The sequence below is a fragment of the Danio rerio genome, chromosome 23 (assembly GCF_052040795.2).
Source record: "Danio rerio strain M-AB ecotype USA chromosome 23, GRCz13ab, whole genome shotgun sequence".
NCBI classification, from domain to species: domain Eukaryota; kingdom Metazoa; phylum Chordata; class Actinopteri; order Cypriniformes; family Danionidae; genus Danio; species Danio rerio.
In genome coordinates this window covers 26928650-26950380 of record NC_141043.1, presented here as the reverse complement: position 1 = coordinate 26950380, position 21731 = coordinate 26928650, and the positions used below count along the sequence as shown (strand labels likewise).

At 35.9% G+C, this 21731-nt stretch overlaps 1 protein-coding gene and 1 long non-coding RNA gene across 43 annotated transcripts in view; one reads left to right on the top strand and one right to left on the bottom strand.

Moving 5' to 3' along the window:
• Positions 1-18564, top strand: part of LOC147831299 (uncharacterized) — a 32670-nt gene extending 14106 nt beyond the window's left edge. Inside the window, exons 1-3 of one of the 3 annotated variants that reach the window (XR_015523571.1) lie at positions 7887-8238; positions 12573-15918; positions 15974-18564. This is a non-coding gene — a long non-coding RNA (uncharacterized LOC147831299). Of the gene's footprint in view, positions 1-7886; positions 8239-12572; positions 15919-15973 lie in introns of those variants that run through there. The other 2 variants (XR_015523572.1, XR_015523570.1) reach the window with 2 other exon arrangements.
• agrn (agrin) overlaps positions 1-21731 on the bottom strand; it is a 467750-nt gene that overhangs the window by 10373 nt on the left and 435646 nt on the right. For 16 of the 40 annotated variants that reach the window (XM_087305965.1, XM_087305966.1, XM_087305962.1 and 13 more), the window contains 4 exon segments: positions 16396-16512; positions 13604-13787; positions 13053-13140; positions 854-1078 (listed from right to left, as the gene is read on the bottom strand). In XM_087305965.1, coding sequence (XP_087162091.1) covers positions 854-1078; positions 13053-13140; positions 13604-13787; positions 16396-16512 — 614 coding nt within the window. 40 annotated transcript variants of the gene reach the window in all.

The following is a 21731-nucleotide window of genomic DNA, read 5'->3' as shown; positions in this document are numbered from 1 at the left end:
ATCAGAAAAAAATCGAATCCGTTTTCTAATAAAAGAAAGCATGATATTTGATCATATTTGATTTTTCCCCCCGAAATTTTGTGGTTTGTCTTTTTAAAGAAACTGATATTTTTAGTCAGTGCAATTGCATTAAACTGCTCAAAGTGTCAGAAATTTCATTATTATTGATACTAAAGACTCACATATACAAGGTTCTTTTAAAATAGGCCTACAGTATCTTCTATAACCACTATCTTCTATAACCACTAGGGATGCACCAATATTGGCATTTGTGGGAGACTGAAAGTATTCTGAAACTTTCGCTGCACATATATTTTTGCAATTCAAATTAAATTTCAATTAATGTTCATAACAATAAGAAATATTTATTATTTTTAAAGCCAACACATCTGTATTAGGTTGATTTCTGAATGACCATGTGGCATTGAAGTCCAGAATGACTTGTATAGCTTTGTAATTGAATGAAGCTTTATAATGTGTAATTAAAATATCTTAAAATAAAAAGGATTTTAAATTGTAATAATATTCCACAATATTACTGTTTTTTGTATAAAATCAGCCTTCATGAACATAAGAATCCTTAAAAAAATACTTCCCTCAAATGATGAAACAGTAGTGTACATATTAAACAAACAAAAAACATATTTAAAAAAAGTGTGAAATTATAGATAAAGTAATCAAATATAAACACATTTCTATTTCTCCTGAACACTGAAAATGTTGAGAGTGAATCAACACTGAATATTTTGGTATTGCAAGCAGAAGTCTGAACTACTAGCTTGACCCATCTAGCAGAAAAAACAACCTTACTGTAAATGTGTGGAGATGCTGGAAAAGATTTTTAGCATTTTACCTGCTGGCCTTAATTCGTATCCAGTGGTTGGTGTTGACCCGTACAGTGGAGCGCAGCACCACAGGCTTGGAGCCGAGGTCATAGGTCATCTGTACTCTTCCATCCACAATGGCGAGGGCGATGTAGTCAGAGCGCTCAACTCCCTTTCCGCTCCACAAAATCAGACCATGCGTAGCCTCTGTCCTGATGCTCAGCTCGAATTTATTCACCAGCAGGGCTTTCTCGCTAGATCAAAGAGAAACAGGAAATGCTATCAAAATTCTATTGCTCTTTTAGAGGTGCTGAGTTAACCACTGAGACTTACCTGCAAGTTTAACAACCATGGGTGAAAATTTAACAGTTGATAGAGCAACCCGGGCGCATTGTGAATATGTACCCCTGTCTACATTTCTGGAGAGTGTAAAATATGTCCCAGGAGCTATAATTTTTTGCAGGTTTTGCTTTCGCAAATCCACCAGGCTCCTTTGTACACTTTTTAAGATCTTAAATTTCTGCTCTTCTCGCATCAATCCACCAGAGGCTGTTGCCGACTGACTGACCAACTGACCCACCCATCCACCATTTTCCCTAAACCCAACCGATAGTCTTTTCAAAAGCACCAATTGACCCGATCACCCCCTTCCCTAAACCCAACCGACAATGTTTTCAAAAGCAATCCAAAAAAAGAAAAGCCCTCGTGGCGACCTGTTTTTTTTTTTTTTTTTACCACGTTTTCAGATCTTACCATGTTCTCACCCTATTTTTTACTTGTTAATTTTATTTTTCCATTTGTTTTAGCTGCTTTCTGGAACCGTTCTTTGCCCTAATTATACCCTTTCGTCGTGGTCAAATCGGTTCCGCCTCTCAGGTCCATTGAGATACACGACAAACCACTGAGCAAACTGGTAACCGCGAAAAAGCCGTCTTTATGGTGGTAATCAGTCAGCTGGTAGCACGAAAATGAACAGAATGCATCATACCGCCCCGCAGCATTTATTTAGGAATGGCTGGAAACCAGCCTGGAAATGGCCAAAACCCCTCTAAAACCAGGCTGTTCAACCAGCTAAAACCAGCCAACCAGCCTAGGCTGGTTTAAGCTGTGTTTTTTTTTTAAGCAGGGCAGTCATGCACTGCACACACACCGGTTGCTAATCTTGGCTGATTGCTAACACACAGTTGAAGCTGTTCAGAACTGATGACATGGACTTTAAAAGCAGCACAGACACACACACACTAGTTGCTGAGCCTTGTTGGCCGCCGCTTGCCTGATTATATCTGTATACTTAAATCTGCACTTGGATCTGCACTTCTGTTGTCAGCGTCCCGCTTCACTTTAAACACCTCTGGCTACATAATTCACACTCTCCAGAAATGTAGACGGGGTACATATTCACAATGAACTGTGTTGCGATTGAGACCCAAGACTGAGCAGTTTGTGGTATTCAACTACACTGTAAAACCTTACAAATTTAAATGACTCAAAACATAATGCCACAAAGCTATTGAGTCAACAAACTAATTTTTAAGTCAACAGAACTTAATTTCATTCAACATGTTTTTTTGATGATTGGGAACGAAACCCATGTGTCGCTCACTAATAATATTCAACTCATCACAATGTTGATTATGATTTAATTGACATATCAAATAACTAATTTGTGCAGTCAACACCATCCCAATTCATGTAATTTAATTTGTACGAAAACATTTTATTTCTACAAGAGGCTTATCCCTAAACCCCAGTCCCCTAAACCAAATTGTAACTGTGCTGAAAAAAGCATACAAAAATGTACAATTGTACAAATTTATACAAATGAGCCACTAAATCAGAAAGTTACAAATTGTTGTGAAAATTACTTTGGATAAATTCAAATGTGTATGGTTAAGCATTAGTTAGCAATAGCATGTGCCAATGTTACTATGATCGAGCTGTGGATTTTGCACTATATACTGTAAAGAATTTAAGTTTTTTTCAGTCCATCCCCAAAGGCTCAACTCATCACTATGGTAACCCTAGATATTTCAACATACATGGAAAAGTAAATCCCAGCATATCACAAAATGGCAGGCTGATTAGGCATCCATATGTTAATCATATGCAAAACCATACAGAATAACACTAATTAACACTTTCCTTATACAGTCAGATGCAAAGCAAGCTGAAAACATGAAATCTGTCTACTCCTTCAGTTCAGGGTCACTTTAATAAAATAACATTTTAAGTTAACATAACTTGTTTGTATTAAAGGGCTAGTTCTCCTTTTAATTCTTCCATCATTTACTTAATTTTTTTATTTCAGTTGAACACAAAAGTAAATATCTACAAAAAAAAAAGAAAACTGTAACCCTTGACTTCCATTCAATCATTCATTCATTCATTTTCATTTCGGCTTAGTCCCTTTATTAATCTGGGGTTGCCCCCTCTTGCTGCCTTGACTTCCATAGTATTTGTTTTTCCTCAAAAAGCATTATTCATTTTCTTTTCGAGCTTGGTCCTTTTATTAATCAGGGCTTGCCACAGCGGAATGAACCGCCAACTTGTCCAGGACATGTATTACGCAGCGGATGCCCTTCCAACTGCAACCCAACACTGGGAAACACCCACACACTCTTGTACACACTCACGTAAACTACTGCCAATTTAGCTTATTTAATTCACCTGTACGGCTTGTCTTTGGACTATGGAGGAACTCGAAGCACCAGGTGGAAACCCACGCAACCACAAGTCCTCAAAAATCTATTTCTTCAAAATATCTTCTTTGGTGTTCAACAAAACAATCACAATCAAACTTGTCTGGAACAAGTCAACGGTGAGTAAATGATGACAGAATTATAATTTGTGGATGAAATATTACTTCAAGTATCATGAGATATTAAAATATGTGAGGGAAATGAACTCATTTCACTGTCCGGTTTTACAGTGTAGGTAAACTAGGCCACACTAATGGGGGAAGCATGTTTTTTTCAACATGAGTGTGAGCGCATGTGTGTATGTGAGAGGGATGGTGACACACTTTAGGGTAACACTTCCTATTTTGCCTTCAAGCTCTAGATTTTCTCTTCCTGCGCAGGAAGGATGACTATATTGGCTGCTGTCTGATGTATGTTTTGATCTGGTTCCCTGGATGCCTTTTCTTGCAAGGCATAGAGAAGGTGACATCTGCCTGTCCTCAGGGAGGACCGTGTCACTCAGAGTGTGCTATTGTTCAGGTCATCGGGGATCTGATTGTATCCAACACCTCTCTGCAAGTACACACAGATACGCCACAAAGGAAAAGCAGCTATTTTTACAAGCCCTTTGTTTTCGATGGTGTACCTGTGCTTGTGGCATCCTTTGTGTGTGTTTGTGAGTCAGAATAGTGAGTGTTTGGGGGCTTGTTTGCTAAATCAGGTAACTTGTAAACAGGGGTAGGACAAGTGACAACAACACGGAAAAACACAGACAAGACAAAGACAAAACGGAGATGAACAAGACAACGGACACGACACACAAAAGTAGAGAAAGCAGATGGCGGATGTGTTTACATCTTCACACTTAGAAACCCTTTCTCTGTGAGAACTGTGATTTTATTGATGGTGTTTATTTGCTATGCATTAGCTTTTTCTCCTCTTAGGGATATTATCTTTACCAATAACGTCAAACCATTTTATGTTATTTAAAACAAAAACATTGCTAACTGTTTGTAAAATACAGAACAAAGAAAACTGTTAAAAGTGTTCCATTTTAAAAATACCCCTTTCCTCGTCATGTAAATGACAAACACATAATTTTGCAGTGACGTCGTGAGAACGTGTATAATGTTTAGTCTCTAGACTTGTGCATAAACAGTGGTGGACAACATGATCGCATGTGTGCAGACACTTAATTGTAGTTTACAAAATGAGAGTGCCTACTTAAATGCTGACTGGAATCCCGATCACACTGAGCACGTTTTATTTTTGGCGAGAAGCGCTTCTTTTGAAAAAAATGATTGAGTGACTTTTTTTAAAATGGCAGACATTAGCTATGTTTCCATCCGAAAGCACAAATGAAATGTATGCACAAAACAGCAATATCGCATAAAAGATGTACAAATAAAGCAGCATTTCCATCCAACAAGTCAACAAGAACAAAATTGTCACTTCCTGATTAATTGCCGCCAAATATCAACTAAGTAAAAATGCAATTTACTGCAGTAGGAGAACCTGCATGAATCTTTTCTTTATTTAATAAATGACTTTTACCTCAGACTGCAGACAATGCCGACACACAATGAACGTCTGGTGGCATTTGAAGCCATGAGATGCAGAGCACAGATGCTCTTGACAGGTCTGGAGGTCATTAATAATACATATACTAATAATAATAATAATAATAATAACACTAATACTGAAATGGAACACTGAAATTTTAGAATAGCCAAAACAACATTTCAGATGTTTTACAGTGTGCTCAGCTTGCTGATTAGTCCATTCACACACATTTTTATCACATGATTTCTTATAACAAAATCACATGACTTTTTTTAATGCGCATACTGTAATTTTTGTAAAAATCGGTAAAAGTTTCCATAGTAGTAAATTTTTTATTCACATTTTCAAAATATATGTGCATCTTGACGTTTCCATCAACTGAATTTTTAAAAAAGGGTGAATGGAAACGTAGCTCGTGTTGCACGTTGCATATCACATTCTAACTGCCTGCTGCACCATCCGTTTTTTTGAAGGAGAGCTCTGTACGCCTGCAGTTAAAAGTCAGCTGTGTGCTAAAAGAGCACCCGATGATGTGCGCTCCAGCACCAAGATTGTTAATATAGTGGTTGCCTGGCAACATAAAAAGCACAGTGCACTGCTCTTTTCTAAAGCCATCAAAAAGGCAGTGCAGTGTGCCTCAAGTTTTCAGAATTGAAAAGCGTGTTTGGTGTGATCGGCTCCTAATATAGCAATTTTAAATTGTTTTATAGGTCTATTTTGACCACAGTGTCATTTGTATACAAAAGTTTTCAAAAATGTCCAGGAAAAACATGTATTTTTTAATGATACTTAAAATAACTCTGGATGAAGCTTGGGTGAATACATAGTGCACATGTGCATTATTTTAATTAAAAACTGCATCTAGAAAGAGTCCAGACGAACAATATGTGTTGCCTTGAGAAACAATTAATTCGAAGGCCGCATGAAATCAGCCATTCTCTCCAGACTGACAACTCAATACACAATATTAGCAGTTCTATCTACAACTTGAGAATTGGAAGTAACGTATCTTAATTTGTTTGATTAAAAAGTCTGAATTTCATTATGCAAATGCTGTTAATGAGCCTGTGACGGCGTAAAGCTGAATAATTATTTGCAGTAATTGAATTCTTTTTCCGAAGAGACACATATAATATGCTGACTGGACTCTTTCCATGAGCCTTTTCCCTTCACGCGGCCCCAGGCCAGGGCTACAGCATCAGGGCAGCAAACTGTGATTATACACCACTCTGGTGAGCTCATTATTGCTCATGTCCCATTAGGATCTCAAGCATCTAGAACATCCTAAAGGGAAGCAGGGCTTAATCCATTAAAGCTGGATTTCATTTACAAAAAAGAAATCTACTTTGAGTATTTTGCCTTTTAGAAAATCTTCGAGCAGCTGCTAGCGAAATAGGGTGGTGTATCATTTCTCACAAACCGATGAGATTTAAGAGTGATTTATGCTTTCCACCCACAGGGGGCAGTGGCTCACATAGGAATGGGGATTAAATATGTGTCTTTCATGTCTCTGAATCATCAGTAGCAAAGCTCAAAATAGATGCTTTATGTATATAAAAACTTTAAGATTTGTTTAATAGATTTCATCATATGCCCCATCATTTTGTGTTGTTTGACAGAGAAATGTTTGTGACAGAGTTAAAATATGAAGGTCATTATCATATTTATATTAGATAAGTTCAAAAGTTCGGAATTATTATTATTTCTTTTAATATGTCAAAACACAATCATATAAATATTGTGAAATATAAACAACAGTATTCTCCTATTTTAAGATAAAATTTATATCTATGATGGGAAAGCTGAAAAATTAAATGATCAGTGTTAATTTGTTCCAAAAATGATTGCTTAATATTTTTGAGGAAGCTATTATGCATTATTTGTAAAATTTTAACGAATAAAACATTCAAAAGATAATTTTAAATAGAAATATTACAACATTACAAATGTCTTATATTATAGTTCTTGTATTATCTTATCTTACCAAATCAAAATTCCAATATTTTATAATCCTAAATACAAAATTGCTGATTCTGAGGTTTTGAAAAATAGCATACCAGCTCTTAAATGTATTTGTTATTATTAGGATATGCATCTAATAATTAGGAAATCCCTAACAGGTTTTTTTTCTTCTAGAAAAAGTTTTATTTGTTTTATTTCGGCTAGAATAAAAGCAGTTTTACATTTTATAAAAAAACAATTAAGTCAAAATTATTAGCCCGTTTAAGCTATATTTTTTTCGATTGTCTACAGAACAAACTATTGTTATAAAATAACTTACCTAATTACCCATAACTGCCTAGTTATCCTAATTAACCTACTCAAGCCTTTAAATGTCACTTTAAGCTGTATAAAAGTGTCTTGCAAAACATCTTTTCAAATATTATTCACTGTCATCATGGCAAAAAGTTATTAGAAATGATTTATTAAAACTATTGTGTTTAGAAATGTGTTGAAAAAAATCTCTCCGTACAACAGAAATTGGGGAAAAAGTAAACAGGGGGCTAATAATTCAGAGGGGCTAATAATTCTGACTTCAACTGTATATATATATTACCTAATAGGGGTGTCCTTATTATTTATACATATCCTAATCAGTAGAGCATGTCACATAGTTTTTAGATTTAAAATCTTCATAGATGTACTGTATAGTCTAACACAAATGAACATATTACACAACAAATTACCAAAGATTTGATTAAACCAGCGGTGGTCTGCTGCCTGACAAAAGCCCTGGCCTTCAGCATGTGCAGGGTGGCTGAGTGTGGGAGGACGGCGTGCCTTTGGAAACACTTCAGGCAAAGGGGACTCACCTCTGGTCAGATGGGTTCTCCAGTGACTCAGGGCTTACAGGAGCAAGGGAAGAAATGATAGGCATGCAATAAGCGCAAGAGGCCGTAGGGGAAGTACAGGGTTCGCATAACACACAGACAAGAAGTCCTGTGCCAAGAAGCTAGAGTGACCTCACTAAATTATTCTAGTCTTTCAGTTGTTATGCCAGAATAGGCAAAGAAATAACTCTGGAGGACTGTATCGAAAGTACCAGTGGTACTGGCACATTGTTGTATTGTTCTGAGCTGTCACATGCCTGAGCTACTGCAATTTATCAACAATTCCATCATTTTCAACAAGTCAAGAGAGTAAGGGAGCGAGAATAAGAGCAACTTCAGTAAGTGAGTACATGTTTGAAAGACTGGTTGCTTTCCATCAAATTTCAAATCTTAGTGAGCTGCCTAAAGTATGCAGGCTCCATTTTAAGACATCATAGATCCAATTAATTATTTGGCCTGCTGAAATGTCTTCTTGTTATTTTAGAATGTTCTGGCCAACTATTACAGCACCATCATGTATCTACTGACAATTTTTGTTACACTAGAAGTGTCAAGTTTCTATTTTTGTGCTGTATTTTCCTGTTTTCATAAATCAAACTAGTTACTCATTCGGTTCCATAAAAACTACAATGCTTTATAAGAATGAAGTCACCTATATGAACGGCAAGATAGCTAATGGCAAGGTTTGTTAGAGGCAAACAGTTGTGCTTTTCTGCTAACACAAAAAAAAAGGTCAATTATTAGATTCCATGACATAGTGATGAGTGTGATTTATTGTTATGTTGGTAGTGTGCTGTTAGCTTAGCTAGATGCTAACAACAAAAACTACTAAAAGATAGTTAAATCCATGCTTTTCTGGTTATTAAGCATTCAAAATTGATCACTGATTTGATTCCACAGAACTAATACTTCCTAAAAAAAGGCTGCAGTCTATGCAGGCAACAAGGTAGCTAAAGTAAAATTCTCCTAAATAGATTGTGAGGTAAATTTAAATTCATATGTTGTGATTTTCAGCTTACATTCAAACTAGTCACTTATTAGTTTTCATAACAACTACAGGACAGTACGATGCTTCAAAGAAGCTGCCCATATACAGTAGGTAGCGATGTAGCTAACTGAAAAGTTTGATAATGGTATAAAATACTGTAAACAGTTGCTAGTCAAGTTTTTATTCATGTCTACTCATGTTTTATTTATTCATCTGCGTATGTAAACCATTCAAATTGGTTACTTATTAGGTTTTACCGCAGTTTGAGTGTTCTTTGTTGAGAGTGCGTCTTGTTGTTGTTAGCATTGTGCTTAACAAGCTAAAAGCAAACTCTACTGGGATCAATTGCTAGTCAAGTTTTATTCATGTGCTGCACTTTTCTGCTTACATTAAGCATTACAGGTTGGTCACTTATTAGATTCCGTGGCAGTTATAATGCTTTTTAAAAGGCAGCTGTCTAGGCCGTTCACTAGGTATTGGAACAGAGGTAAACACAAAAAGCCAATTATATAAAACAAATGCATTTTGTGAGAGGTCACTTAAATGGTAAAAATGGGTAAATTGCTCCAAGGCTGCTGAGCTAAAGAGAGGAAATAAAGACAGATGAAGAGCACAGTAAATACTAACAGAAATATTACTCCATTCCCATGGATGTGGCGCCACTATGCCGATGTCCTCTTAGGAATTCATTGACTTTAAGAGCTCTGTTCACAACCAGATCAAGCTAAATTGATGACACTCATTCTGAAGGGCTGGTCAGCTAGCTTGGTTGAGATTAATTTTAATCTGGCACTTCATTTGTACAGGAAGTGACACGCATTAAACCTCAGGAAGAGCGAAAGTCAATGAAGAGGGCCTTGTCCCTAACCATTATTGATGCCTGCGGTGACTCTGCCTTCTCTACTGGACGAGGAGCCTCTTTAATTGCAGCCAGTTTTCTGAGAGACAAATCCTTGATTAATGTGCCACTTTCGCTTTCATCCTTGGGCACAATTATTAGAAATCACTGGGAGCGATTTGACAAACAAAGTGATGTGGTTTAAAAGCCGGGCAGGAACTTTTTATGAGCATAATACATAACATAATTCCATTTAATCAAGCTGCCAGCTTTTTAAGGGCTCAGTGCAGCCACTTAGACACTTAATTACATTCAGAAGGAAACAAATAATTTAAAATAAGAATCACTAAAAGGAACACTATAACAGATTGAACATTTCTCTAATGGGGCAGTAAAATGGCATTTAAACCAAGCTGTAAATACCAACTAAGTATTGATGTATATCGTTCTCTAAAAAGCTAAATAATACTTGCAGTTAAAAGGGGCTTAATTTGTTTTTTAAACACAGACATATTTCCAAAGTCAGTTCAGGTATTTCCATGCATGATTCCTGTGGGAATTTATCAGTGTATCAAAATGCTCATCATCATGCCAAGCATGCATTCCTAAAGCTGGATTCTGATGCAACTGATGAAAAAGCAACCCTTCCTGAAAATATGTGCATTTATATAATAAATCAACCCCATAAATATTTTCTTGAATGTGATGTAAATGGAAATACCAATGCAAAAATTAAATATGAATGCTTTAAGCTGGTTATTTTGATGGTTTGTTTTTTTAAGTGTTAGTTTCTCTTAATCAAATTCATCCTAAAAGGTCTCCGGGTAACTTACTCTGGGATCTCATTGGTCAGTTGGCTTGAGAGCAGAAGGAAGACAACAGACAAGCACGTGAGACAGACAGACAGACAGAAAGACATAAGCAAAGACAACAACCAAAAGCTGTGCACACAGAGACAGACAGTTGACAAAACACACACAAATACAACACATAAAGATAAATGGCATTCTGTGCCTTTGATTAAGGCTCAATTAAATGTTTTGATGTGTATTTCTCAGTGGTGTGGCAGCAATTATCCTGAAAATTGAGCATAATATAATATAATATAATATAATATAATATAATATAATATAATATAATATAATATAATATAATATAATATAATATAATATAATATAATATAATCTCAGAGATGGGTTGTGGCTGGAAGAGCATCCGCTGTGTAAAAACGTACTGGATAAGTTGGCGATTCATTCCGCTGTGGCGACCCCGGATTAATAAAGGGACTAAGCCAAAAATAAAATAAATGAATGAATAATATAATATAATATAATATAATATAATATAATATAATATAATATAATATTATATAATTATATTATATTATATTGTAATTCACTAATTTATTCATTTTATTTGTACACTGCAGTGTATAAATTCAAAAGTTCAAAATTGTGCTAAATATTAGTGATATTTCTAAAACAAGGTGTGTAGAATACATCATCATCAATTCAGATAAAATTTTTAGATGATGATGTTTTGAATGTAAAACATTTTATTATCTGAATTCTATTCATTTTTTAAACTGTCTCTTAATACATTTTCCTTTAATGCTCTTTGTTTGAGCTGTTAGTTATGGTGTACTTTTAAATTATGAGCAACAACAGAAGTATATGTCTGATAGACTAACTATTTCCCATCAAATTCAAGAACCTACATTGTATTAAAAAAATCTGTGGACAAAACAAATAATGTTCTGGCAGAAAATAATCAGTTTACAGTGGGGAAAATAAGTTTTGAACACATCATGTTTTTTGCTGAGAATTATATTTCTAAAGAAGCTGTTGAGATCAAATTAAACCAGATTTAGATAAAACCCAAACAATTCAAACATAAAAATAAAACAAAACAAAATCTGAAAAATGTGTTATAACAATGGCTTGACGGACATAGAAAGTATGTAGCTACTGAAATGTAAGGCTTTTTTTGGTGATGGCAGCTTAAAAACGCCTCTCATATGAAACAAAGTCACATGAATTGCTCAGATGTAATTTTTTAAACAGACTTCAACAGATTATTTTATATTGGATTTAAGTCATGTGATTATCTGGGCCATTCTACAGCTTGATTTTGTTTCTCTGAAACCAATAGAGAGTTTTGTTAGCTGTGTTTTGGATCAGCGTCTTGCTGAGTGTCCACCCTGGTTTCATCATCCTGATAATGTAGATGTTAAAAACATTAACTAATATTAGCTAATATTAGATAACAATGATGACGGGCAGCGGGTTGCTGAATAACTTCTGAGAGAGGCTACACCTCCCTTTCTTCATGCGTTCAATAATTTTTCCTTGCATCATTTAATTTAATTATGCATAACTTAATTTGTAAACTAATTAGATTTTTTTTCTTTGCATATAGGAATTTATTTGGTTGTTACCAACATTTAGGGAATATTTCAAGTCAACAGCACCTTTAGAAATTTGTTTACTGAGAAAAATGTTGAGTTCAATACTTATTTTCCCCATTGTATATTCTGTTAAAAACAAACCATTTATTAACAAATGGTCTAAATTAACATTTTTATTTATTGAATTATTGCTTGTTTTAATTATTTTTTTCTTCATTGAATGAAGGAAAAAAGGTCAAATTGTGGTTAGTGCAGTAAAACCATGTTTTTTTTTTTTTAAGGGAGCTCATTTAAGTTAATAATCCAGCCTGCTAGTACTCCTTCATGAGCTAGTTATGTTGTAACTTTAAACTATGAGCACTATTTTTAAAGCAGCTTCTTCAACATTGGTGGAGACATCGCAATAAAATATATAACTCTTGTAATTCAATCCTTTCTCCTAGAAACGGAATAAATGTTGACGTAATTGGTGCATGCTGGACCACTGACACATCAGACCAACCAGAGGAAGAGAAATCATCTGATAAGTGAGGAAGGAAGCAATTATCAAGACATGACCATCAATGGTGCCTTAGGATATGTGTGGTAGTGAAGACGTGTGGTTTTGAGATCCCAGTGATGGTGGAGGAAGCTTCATTACAGCATATAAGCGTGATCCATCGCACTGCAGTCGTGAGACTCCTTCGGGTGCCACGCTAATTGGACCCAGCTAGGGTTCACGGAAAACCAAAGAGACAGACTATAGCGAAAGTGGTAATTGATGAGATCAAGCCATTAGCTAAAATGAGGAAGCACGTCAGGCCTTAAATGGGGCCGGAGTAATCTAGCCTGTCATCGCTCCTCATTGACTGCTAATATAGCAATGAACCAATCATTGTGATCATTGGGGAAAGCACTGACACAAGGACAAGCGTCTACATTACCTTTTGGTGACTCTGTTGTGATATTCGATAAATGTATGACCATCAAACGCAATGGCCTCCGTGTCCCCAGCGGACTTCTCGAATATTGCTGGAAAGGGGGAGAGAAGACGGAGTGAAATTACACCAATCGATGTGAGACAGGGCATTGTTAATTAAAGCAAAGCTAGAAAAAGAGTGTGATGTATCGCAGGCTTCATGCTTGTGTGGCTTAATTAAGGTTAAAGATGCAACACAAGGACCCTGCAAGGTTAATGAGGTGAGCAAAAGTTCTTGGGTTTTTGCGACTGTGCCAATGTGTGTTTGCGATAAGCATACGAATCGAGGATGGTGTTATTTGTGAAAGTTTGGAGGCGTGGATTTAGCTAAATCTACATATGGAGCATATGACTGGCTAGAGCTGCCAAGAGCTATTTCTTTTAAGTAAGCTGTACAGTATGTTGATGTATGCTAAAGACGCATGCAAATCTTGCCTTTAAGGAGTGTGAGGGAGTTGGCGGAGAAGCTATATTGGGTAATATGATTTTTAAAAAGTGATTAAATAAGGAACTTACTGTCCTGGCAGTGGTGTCCGGAGAATCCGTGGCGGCAGGCGCACTCATAGCTGTTCAGCTGGGGGTTGCAGCGGCCTCCATTCTCACAAACGTCTTTGGAGCAGGGATGATTAGGATACATGGACACGTCAGTGGACGAAAGGGCATTATCAGCTTTCAGGATTGGAATTCCCATCAAAGTAATCTGTGGAGACCGATATACAATATTATATATACAATTTCTGTGTTGTCACAGATTAATATTTTTCAGCTAATACTAGGGGTGTGATGAGACCTCGGGCTACAATATCTCACAAGACTAAATCACGACAAGATTTCTCGTCAAGGTGAAAGGTTGCCTTGTGAGTTGTGATGTTATGATAGAGCATGAGGGTGAATTCAGCACTGAAGATTGGTCCAAAAGCAAAGGCTGCTACAACTGCAGCCACACAAATTTACCCTGCGATGGAATAGCTTTTTAGATATGCTGAAGTCATAATCATCATAAACACAAATTAAATTAAGACGTGAAATATTCCTATTTTAGTCGCATTATTGAAGTGCTGTACAGACATGTAAACTCAGTAATCAAACTGTTACTGTCGTGTAGGACTTTTAGCCACATTTTGAGACAGGTTAAGCTCTCTGCTATCAGTCCACCCTTGCATTCAGTGGTTCAGAGTTTGTCCAGTCAGTCGGTTTTATAGCAAAATATTTAGCAGTTTTTGCATGTGCTTTATGGCATAACTCATTAAAATGGAAGTAAATTAACATTAATTACAAGTTGATTTAAAAAAAGCATGTAAATAGTTTTGCATTTTGTAATTTTTTTTAAGTTGAACAAAAGACTATTTTCCATTAATATATTTCATTATTGAGGAATTTGTATAAAAATCTTGTGTCTCGTCTCATGTAGTAAGTGTCTCGTCACACCCCTAGCTAATAGCATATTGTCTCTGCTCAGCTGCTACAGAGACAGATGATTAGTATTAGAATTGATTAGAACCAAAATTACTTTCAAAGTAGTAGTTTTCCAAAGTAAAAACATAACAATTTGTGTACAATTTTCGCATTCTGAGTTATCACAGCCTAATAAATTGAATCTAAAATCATATTCTATTTTCTCTATTTTACTACAATCGAGGCGATTAAAGTCAAAACAACATTCAAACAAGTCATTTGTTTTCACATTTACACATACAAGTTCAATTTTTCTTAGAAACTTAAATTTATCAGGTAAAACCATAGACTGTAAATGATATAAATGTAGTATATGTGACGTCACACATAGGTTTCTAAAGAACGCAAAAGAAGCTACAAGTAGGAATGGCCACTCATCGCCATTTTGTTCACCCGTCATCGCACCAACCAGGGGATACCAAGCAAGAGCAAAGAGGCGGAGCATGAGCGGAGCTACAGATGCCTACTGGCATTTTGCTTAGACAGATTTTTCTTTGGCAGAAATGCTTAATACTTCATTACCTGTGACTCATTTGTGTTCTGACCACATGTTTGGTTGTGTACTATATCAATAAAGTGTTCAGACTTTTAAAAACACTGCTGTAACACATCGAACCACTAAGCATTGTTCTTATAACGCTTTTCTAGAAGAGGAAAACGCAAGTTACTTTCAAACACTTCTAGTCTTTGTTGGTAAATGTAAGGCTATTTATGAAATCTAGGAATAACACTGTATGACAACGCTTCAGATGACTGTTCTATAGCCTACAGGTAATCAGTCTGTCAGATTTTGGAGTGCATTCGAGTTCTAAAGAAAAATATAAGAGATAAAGGATCTTAAATAAAACAAATACATTTATAGATATGGTATAAGTACATAATTTCACTCACCTGGGAAATGGAGGCAACTTGAATGGTTTGTGAGCATATTTAAATGCACACAGCATGCCATATCAAAGGATATTTGTAAGAAATAATTCCAAAAAGCAACTGACTGTGTAAAGCCACAAAAACCAAAACAAAAATACGATGTACTGTACATGGTGGTTCAGATAACCAGCTGGAATCAGCTTAGGTGAAGTGATGCCGACCAGCGAGACCTAGCTATCAATCAAGTGGCCAAGCCTTTAATTATGCAGACCTAATATAACTTGATATAAAGAAACGGATGAGTTATAAAAAAATCAACCCTCACAGTTTTCATGAAGGGTAATATTAGCTATATGAACCAAAATCGTCCTTTGTACCAGGTTATAAACACTTTTCTGCTGTAAAGTTCAATAGACTATGCTCTATATCAAGCCAGGACTAGCAAAATTTTGATGAATTGCAGTTTCAGTTACTTTGGTATTTAGTTTCACGATGGAGAGCGGGATGTTGCCGCTTGGGTAAAACCATATAGCATCTGATCAGATACTTCTCATTAATGAGTAAATGTGAAAAAATAAAAGTTTGAAGGATGTTATAACTGCATGCACCCCATATTTTTCTGGTCAAAGCAGACCCAAATTAATAAAAAGTTCTGGTCGCACTGTTTTTCCCCTATGCAAAACAATGAAAAGTGTTTCTTTTGCCTATGTGGAACCATGAATAAAAAAAAGAATCCAAATATAATAAGTTTATCTTCTTTTAGCCAAATAGCTATTTGGGGAGTATTTTAGCAAATCACATCTAGGTCTGGCTTCATTCTGGTAAGTAACATCCATTTTTTCCTATCCAATTATTTCCCAATAAGCAAAGTTAGCTTTATTCTCTCTGAATATCCAGTTTCACTTTGAAATACATCAACTGATGGAAGTAAAATGGCTTGTTAATGGAATTTAAGACTTTAATGCATCTGTAAGTGCTCTCACCTTCTGAATGGCCCCTTTGAAGCCATCTTTGATCGCAGCAGCTCTGGCTACTTTGCGGAAATCAGGAGCTCCACCCACAAAGAGTGATTCCTTCAGATTGAGATCCGTGTGCTGATTCTGGGCAACATAACAAACAAATTTAAGACACCACATCCTTATCCTCAGTTCACTCTTCTAGCTATAAACTTCTTTAATGCAAACTCTAGCAAAATGTCAAAATAATTTAATGTGTGATCTAGAGTAGTACAGCGCTGTAGTGAAACAGAGGATGGTTTACTGTACATCAGCAGGCTTATAGATTTGACTTTCACACCTAATTCTTATCCACATCAGTGTGAGTGTTGTATTACAATACCATAATTGATTTAAGCTCAGCTCCCTGAATGGTAAATGACTGTGAATCTAACATACAAGACAGGAGAAAAGCGATAGGAAGAAAAAAGTGAGAGAGGGATAATTGAAGAAACGACTGAAATGAGGACGATTGATATGGATGGGTTTTTAATGAAAGAGTGTAATGAATGCCTGATTGTTCCTTAGACCTTTAAAATCTGGAGCTGTAAACTCTAATTGGTGCATCGCTCACACCGCGGATGACCATGAAACGAGCGTTTCTCCAACCTGTGTGAAAATCGCTTTAGTTACAGTGGGATTTTTCTGCATGAGGCTCTACTTAAAAAGAATTAAAAATCTTTATTTTATGTAGGCCAATTATTGCCTTGGGGGAAAGGCAAGTTAATTGCCGGGGAAAAAAAAGAAAGAAAGATGGGACATCAACACCAATGCCAATTTCTGACGTGTGGTCCAGCTCTCATTCCAGCGATATAAAAAGAAGAATAGCTAAGTACGGATACAGGCGAAGGCTTGAAAAGCTCTGGCTAAGGACCCGGAGGCCAGTCCAAACATCCGGATGGGCCAAGACAGCATAGCCAGGAATGTTTTCACCCAGCTGCTGTTTCATGTGGTCAGAGACGTGTGCAATGAGAAGTCTTGACACAAAGCTGCAATGCATCGACAGCCACAGGCTGGGAGAGACATTTTCACTCTCCGCTTCCCTGCCAGAACGAGCTGAGACTGAGATTGAGCAGGTGAAGTGAATAGCTAACTGCCAGCGTTATTTAGGAACTTTCCCCAAGGGCCCTAGAAGCTTCATGCCTTCTCGAACTGGCACATGCCCCCTCTGATATCGCGGCCAAGAATTTGAATGCAATTCTCAAGAAAAATGAGCAACGTCGATAATTAACTTGCACAATTGTTCTAGGTAAACCAAGGTGTTCATTTAATATATGTGGGCACAAACATGGCCCCTCTGGCTGAGGGTTTGTTTACATGGCTGCTATGATAAATAAAAATGATTTTCCTTTGAGGTTTTGAAAACTTTTGAGCACAGATGTCAACAGTCTTAATGACTGCCGTTTGCACAGATCCACAAAATGACAGGCCAGTAGGCATCTCGCTCCTGTATTTCACCATTATTGTTTTTGTTGTGAAGTACTTATACATTCCTATAAACTGAACACCGAACACAAAACCAGCCCTTTGTTTTATGACTATATTTTTGGCAATACGCCAAAATTTATATTTTTTCTTTTAGGATAAACTTAATTAAAATATTAAGTAAATATCCTTTTTCTTAAATAAATTTTGATAATGTCCTTTTTATAAACATATCAATCTAATTTTTTAAAAGTAACATGTATTGCTAAGAACTTAATTTGTTCAACCTTAAGAGTTTAAATTTTACAATTTTAAGTTGTTGTATTTCAGCCAAATGTTGTCCTAACAATTTTTACATCAATGGAAAGATTATTTATACTCTTATTAAGTGATTTATGCATCTCATCTTCCAAAAATTTACACGTATGACTAGTTTTGTCGTCCGGGGTCATATATAGTTTACCAGTGGTGTAGTAGAGGCTATATGCACGTATACTCCGTATGCCTACTTTTTTTCCACGAGCTGTTTGGGTATTACGACTTCTATACCAAATATTTTTTTAACTTGCATCTTAATTTGTTGTATTTGGTGCATTTTTGTTTAATTTGCACCATTCCCCACCCCCTGACGACTGCAGCAGCTGTGAGAAAAAGTTTCTCGAAGACGACAACAAGTGAACTGAATGATGTCTCGCTGAAACGTTCAGCTACAATTATAAAACAGTATGGATGTTGCTTTAGCCCCCCTATATTTCTATTCAGAACTTGTATTACCCCAATGTCATGTAGGAGCAACTGGGTTACCCCATCTATTGTTTCCTCATTTGAGTTTGCTTTGCTTTTGTTTTCAAGTTTTTTTTTTGTTTATATATATATATATATATATATATATATATATATATATATATATATATATATATATATATATATATATATATTAAATGTACTTGTTAACAACTTACAATACTTGAAATAGCTTTCTAGAAACATGATATTTTTGTACAGTATTAAAAAAAATTATATATGTGTATATATATATATATATATATATATATATATATATATATATATATATATATATATTAAAATAGGCTCATTTTACATGTCTCCTAGAGTTAAACAGTTAGGTTTTACCACAGCTTGATATATTTAGCCAATCTCCGGGTCTACTGGGGGCACTATTATCTAAGCATAACTCACTGAATAGTATTAGACTATTAGCATCTCGCTTTAAAATGAACAAATTTGTTTAAATATTTTTACTTTTTAAATGGATAGTTCACCCCAAAAAATGAAAATTGTCAACATTTTCTCAACCTTTACTTGTTCCAAACTGGTTTGTCTTTTTCAACACTTCTAAGGAAGTCAATAGTTACAGGTAACTTTCATTCATTCATTCATTTTCTTTTCGGCTTAGTCCCTTTATTAATCCGGGGTCGCCACAGCGAAATGAACCGCCAACTTATCCAGCACATGTTTTATGCAGCGGATGCCCTTTCAGCCGAAACCCATCTCTGGGAAACATCCATTTACACTCATTCACACTCATACACTACGGACAATTTAGCTTACCCAATTCACCTGTACCGCATGTTTTAGACAGTGGGGGAAACCAGATCACCTGGAGGAAACCCACGTGAACGCAGGGGAAACATGTAAACTCCACACAGAAACGCCAACTGACCCAGCCGAGGCTCAAACCAGCGACCTTCTTGCTGTAAGGTGACAGCACTACCTACTACGCCACCATGTCGGCTACAGGTAACTTATGTTCAATAAATATATATTGCTAATGAATCAAAAAAACATAGATGTCATTTCTTTGCTTACTTTTAAAATTTGGGTTGGGTGGGTAATAGTACACTACCAGGACTACACCACTGGTGTGGACTATAAAACTATTATTAAGTCCTCTAAAGTCAATTATTGTGTAAATCAATAGCCAAACTGCATTAAAAATAAGCTATTTTATACTTTATACTTTTATACTTTTTAATATTAAAATAGATTACATATTGTCAATAATATTTTAGAATATTACTGTAGCTCTTTTTTTTTTAAATAAATATTTGACTAAATAAATGAAGCTTTAGTGATTAAGATTAAAAATGATTGGTGACCCCACACTTTATGTGTGTATTTACAATACACTTTCATTTGAAAGTTTGTAGTTCAAAAGTTACACTTTCGCACCCGAGTCTCCTTGGATTCTCAAAAAACCCCACAAGGCTATCACAACTTAGATTTATAAATAGCATTTCTTTCTCTTTGGTCATGTCTTCAGTAGCCTAGGGCACCGAGTGAGCTAGGACTGTCATTGGTACCATCTCAAACAAACAACAGCAGCAACAACAACAAAAGTGCATGATGCCCCTGAAGGGTCCAAAAACAAATGTGCCAAAAGAACAACTCCACCACGCTCTCTTCCTTTCACATCTTTTCTTCTTTAGATAACACTCTGTTTCTCTCCCACGCCAGCTGCCTTTTTTTCATGCAGTCTACATCCACAGTGAGGCGGTTTAATGGCCCTCCCACGCGAGACTAATGAAGACATTTCATTGTTGTTGGAAGGGTGATGAAACAATGGTGGTCAAATGATAACTCTCTCCCTCGTCGCCCCCATACCAGCTGGTCTGAGGTGAAAGCCAGATCTCTCTCTGTCTCATCCCTTATAGCATATGGAACAGTTTGAAGAGGGAAAAAAAAAAAAACTCCCCTCTGATTTGTTTGACCAGATTTCGGCTAATGAACGATGAAGCTGAAATGGACAAGTTGCTTTTGGTTGGAATGAAGATGTCGATTTGAGAAAGCGATTTCAGACTTCAGTCATTACCTTGCGTGATTTCTTATATCCAGACAGCACACAAACAGAGCACAGGGGAAGGAAGAAAAAAAATGTTACCAGAGAAGAAAGCACAGAAGATGTCAGTACACACAGTCCAGCATGCAGTAAACTATAAGCCTGAGGAATAAAACATTCACACGCGTAACTCAAGCAAGACACTTAGCATGCAGGTCGCAAATAAAAAAATATATAGGTGTGTGTACAGTGTGTCAGAAACCAATGTGTGGAGTAAATCAGGAATGACATTAAAAGTCGAACTATGTTTTACACTACTGCACATACATTATTTATTTTTGCTTTGTGATACGCTGCTGTAGTTAAGAGTGGGCTCAGTGGAACGGCCATTGAGGCAATATGAAACTATTCCTCTTGGGGTTTTGCTTCTGGCACTGCTTTTTAAAATGAGACCCTTTTGACATCTTAACATTTTTCATCTCTCATCCTCTTATATATAAACATATTTCAGTTTTAATAATAGATATTCATTTAAAAAGGGTTCTATATGATAAGGGCACTTTATTTACAATTTTGCAGTACAGTAATAGTGTTATTGGCACATTTTTATAAATTTATCATAAAACATTGTAAAAAAAAGATTCCACTTCTAACACATTACATGCACTTTCTATATTAATATAAATAAATTTTGCATAACTAGATGCCATACACCACCTGACACAAGTCTTGCCACCTATCCAAGTTTTTTGAACAACAAATAATAACTTGACTTCTAGTTGATTATTTGGTATCAGAGATGGCTTACATGAAATGCAAAGGCCTCTAGATTACACTTAATTTGCCAAAATTAAATATGATCATGCTATGATTTTTGATTATTTATTGGAGAGTAACATCTGACTTTGCTGAGACAAAGTCTAAGTTTAGCCTTGACATTTAACAGAAATAATGTACAGTATAGAATATAAAGTCACAGTGCACTGGGAAAAAGAATTCATATTGGTTATGGCTCCCATGAGCTTGGAGGACTGCATCCATACATTAATAAAGTCGTCTGGAATGGAGAAGAAACTTCTTGTAGGACTCCCAGAACTCA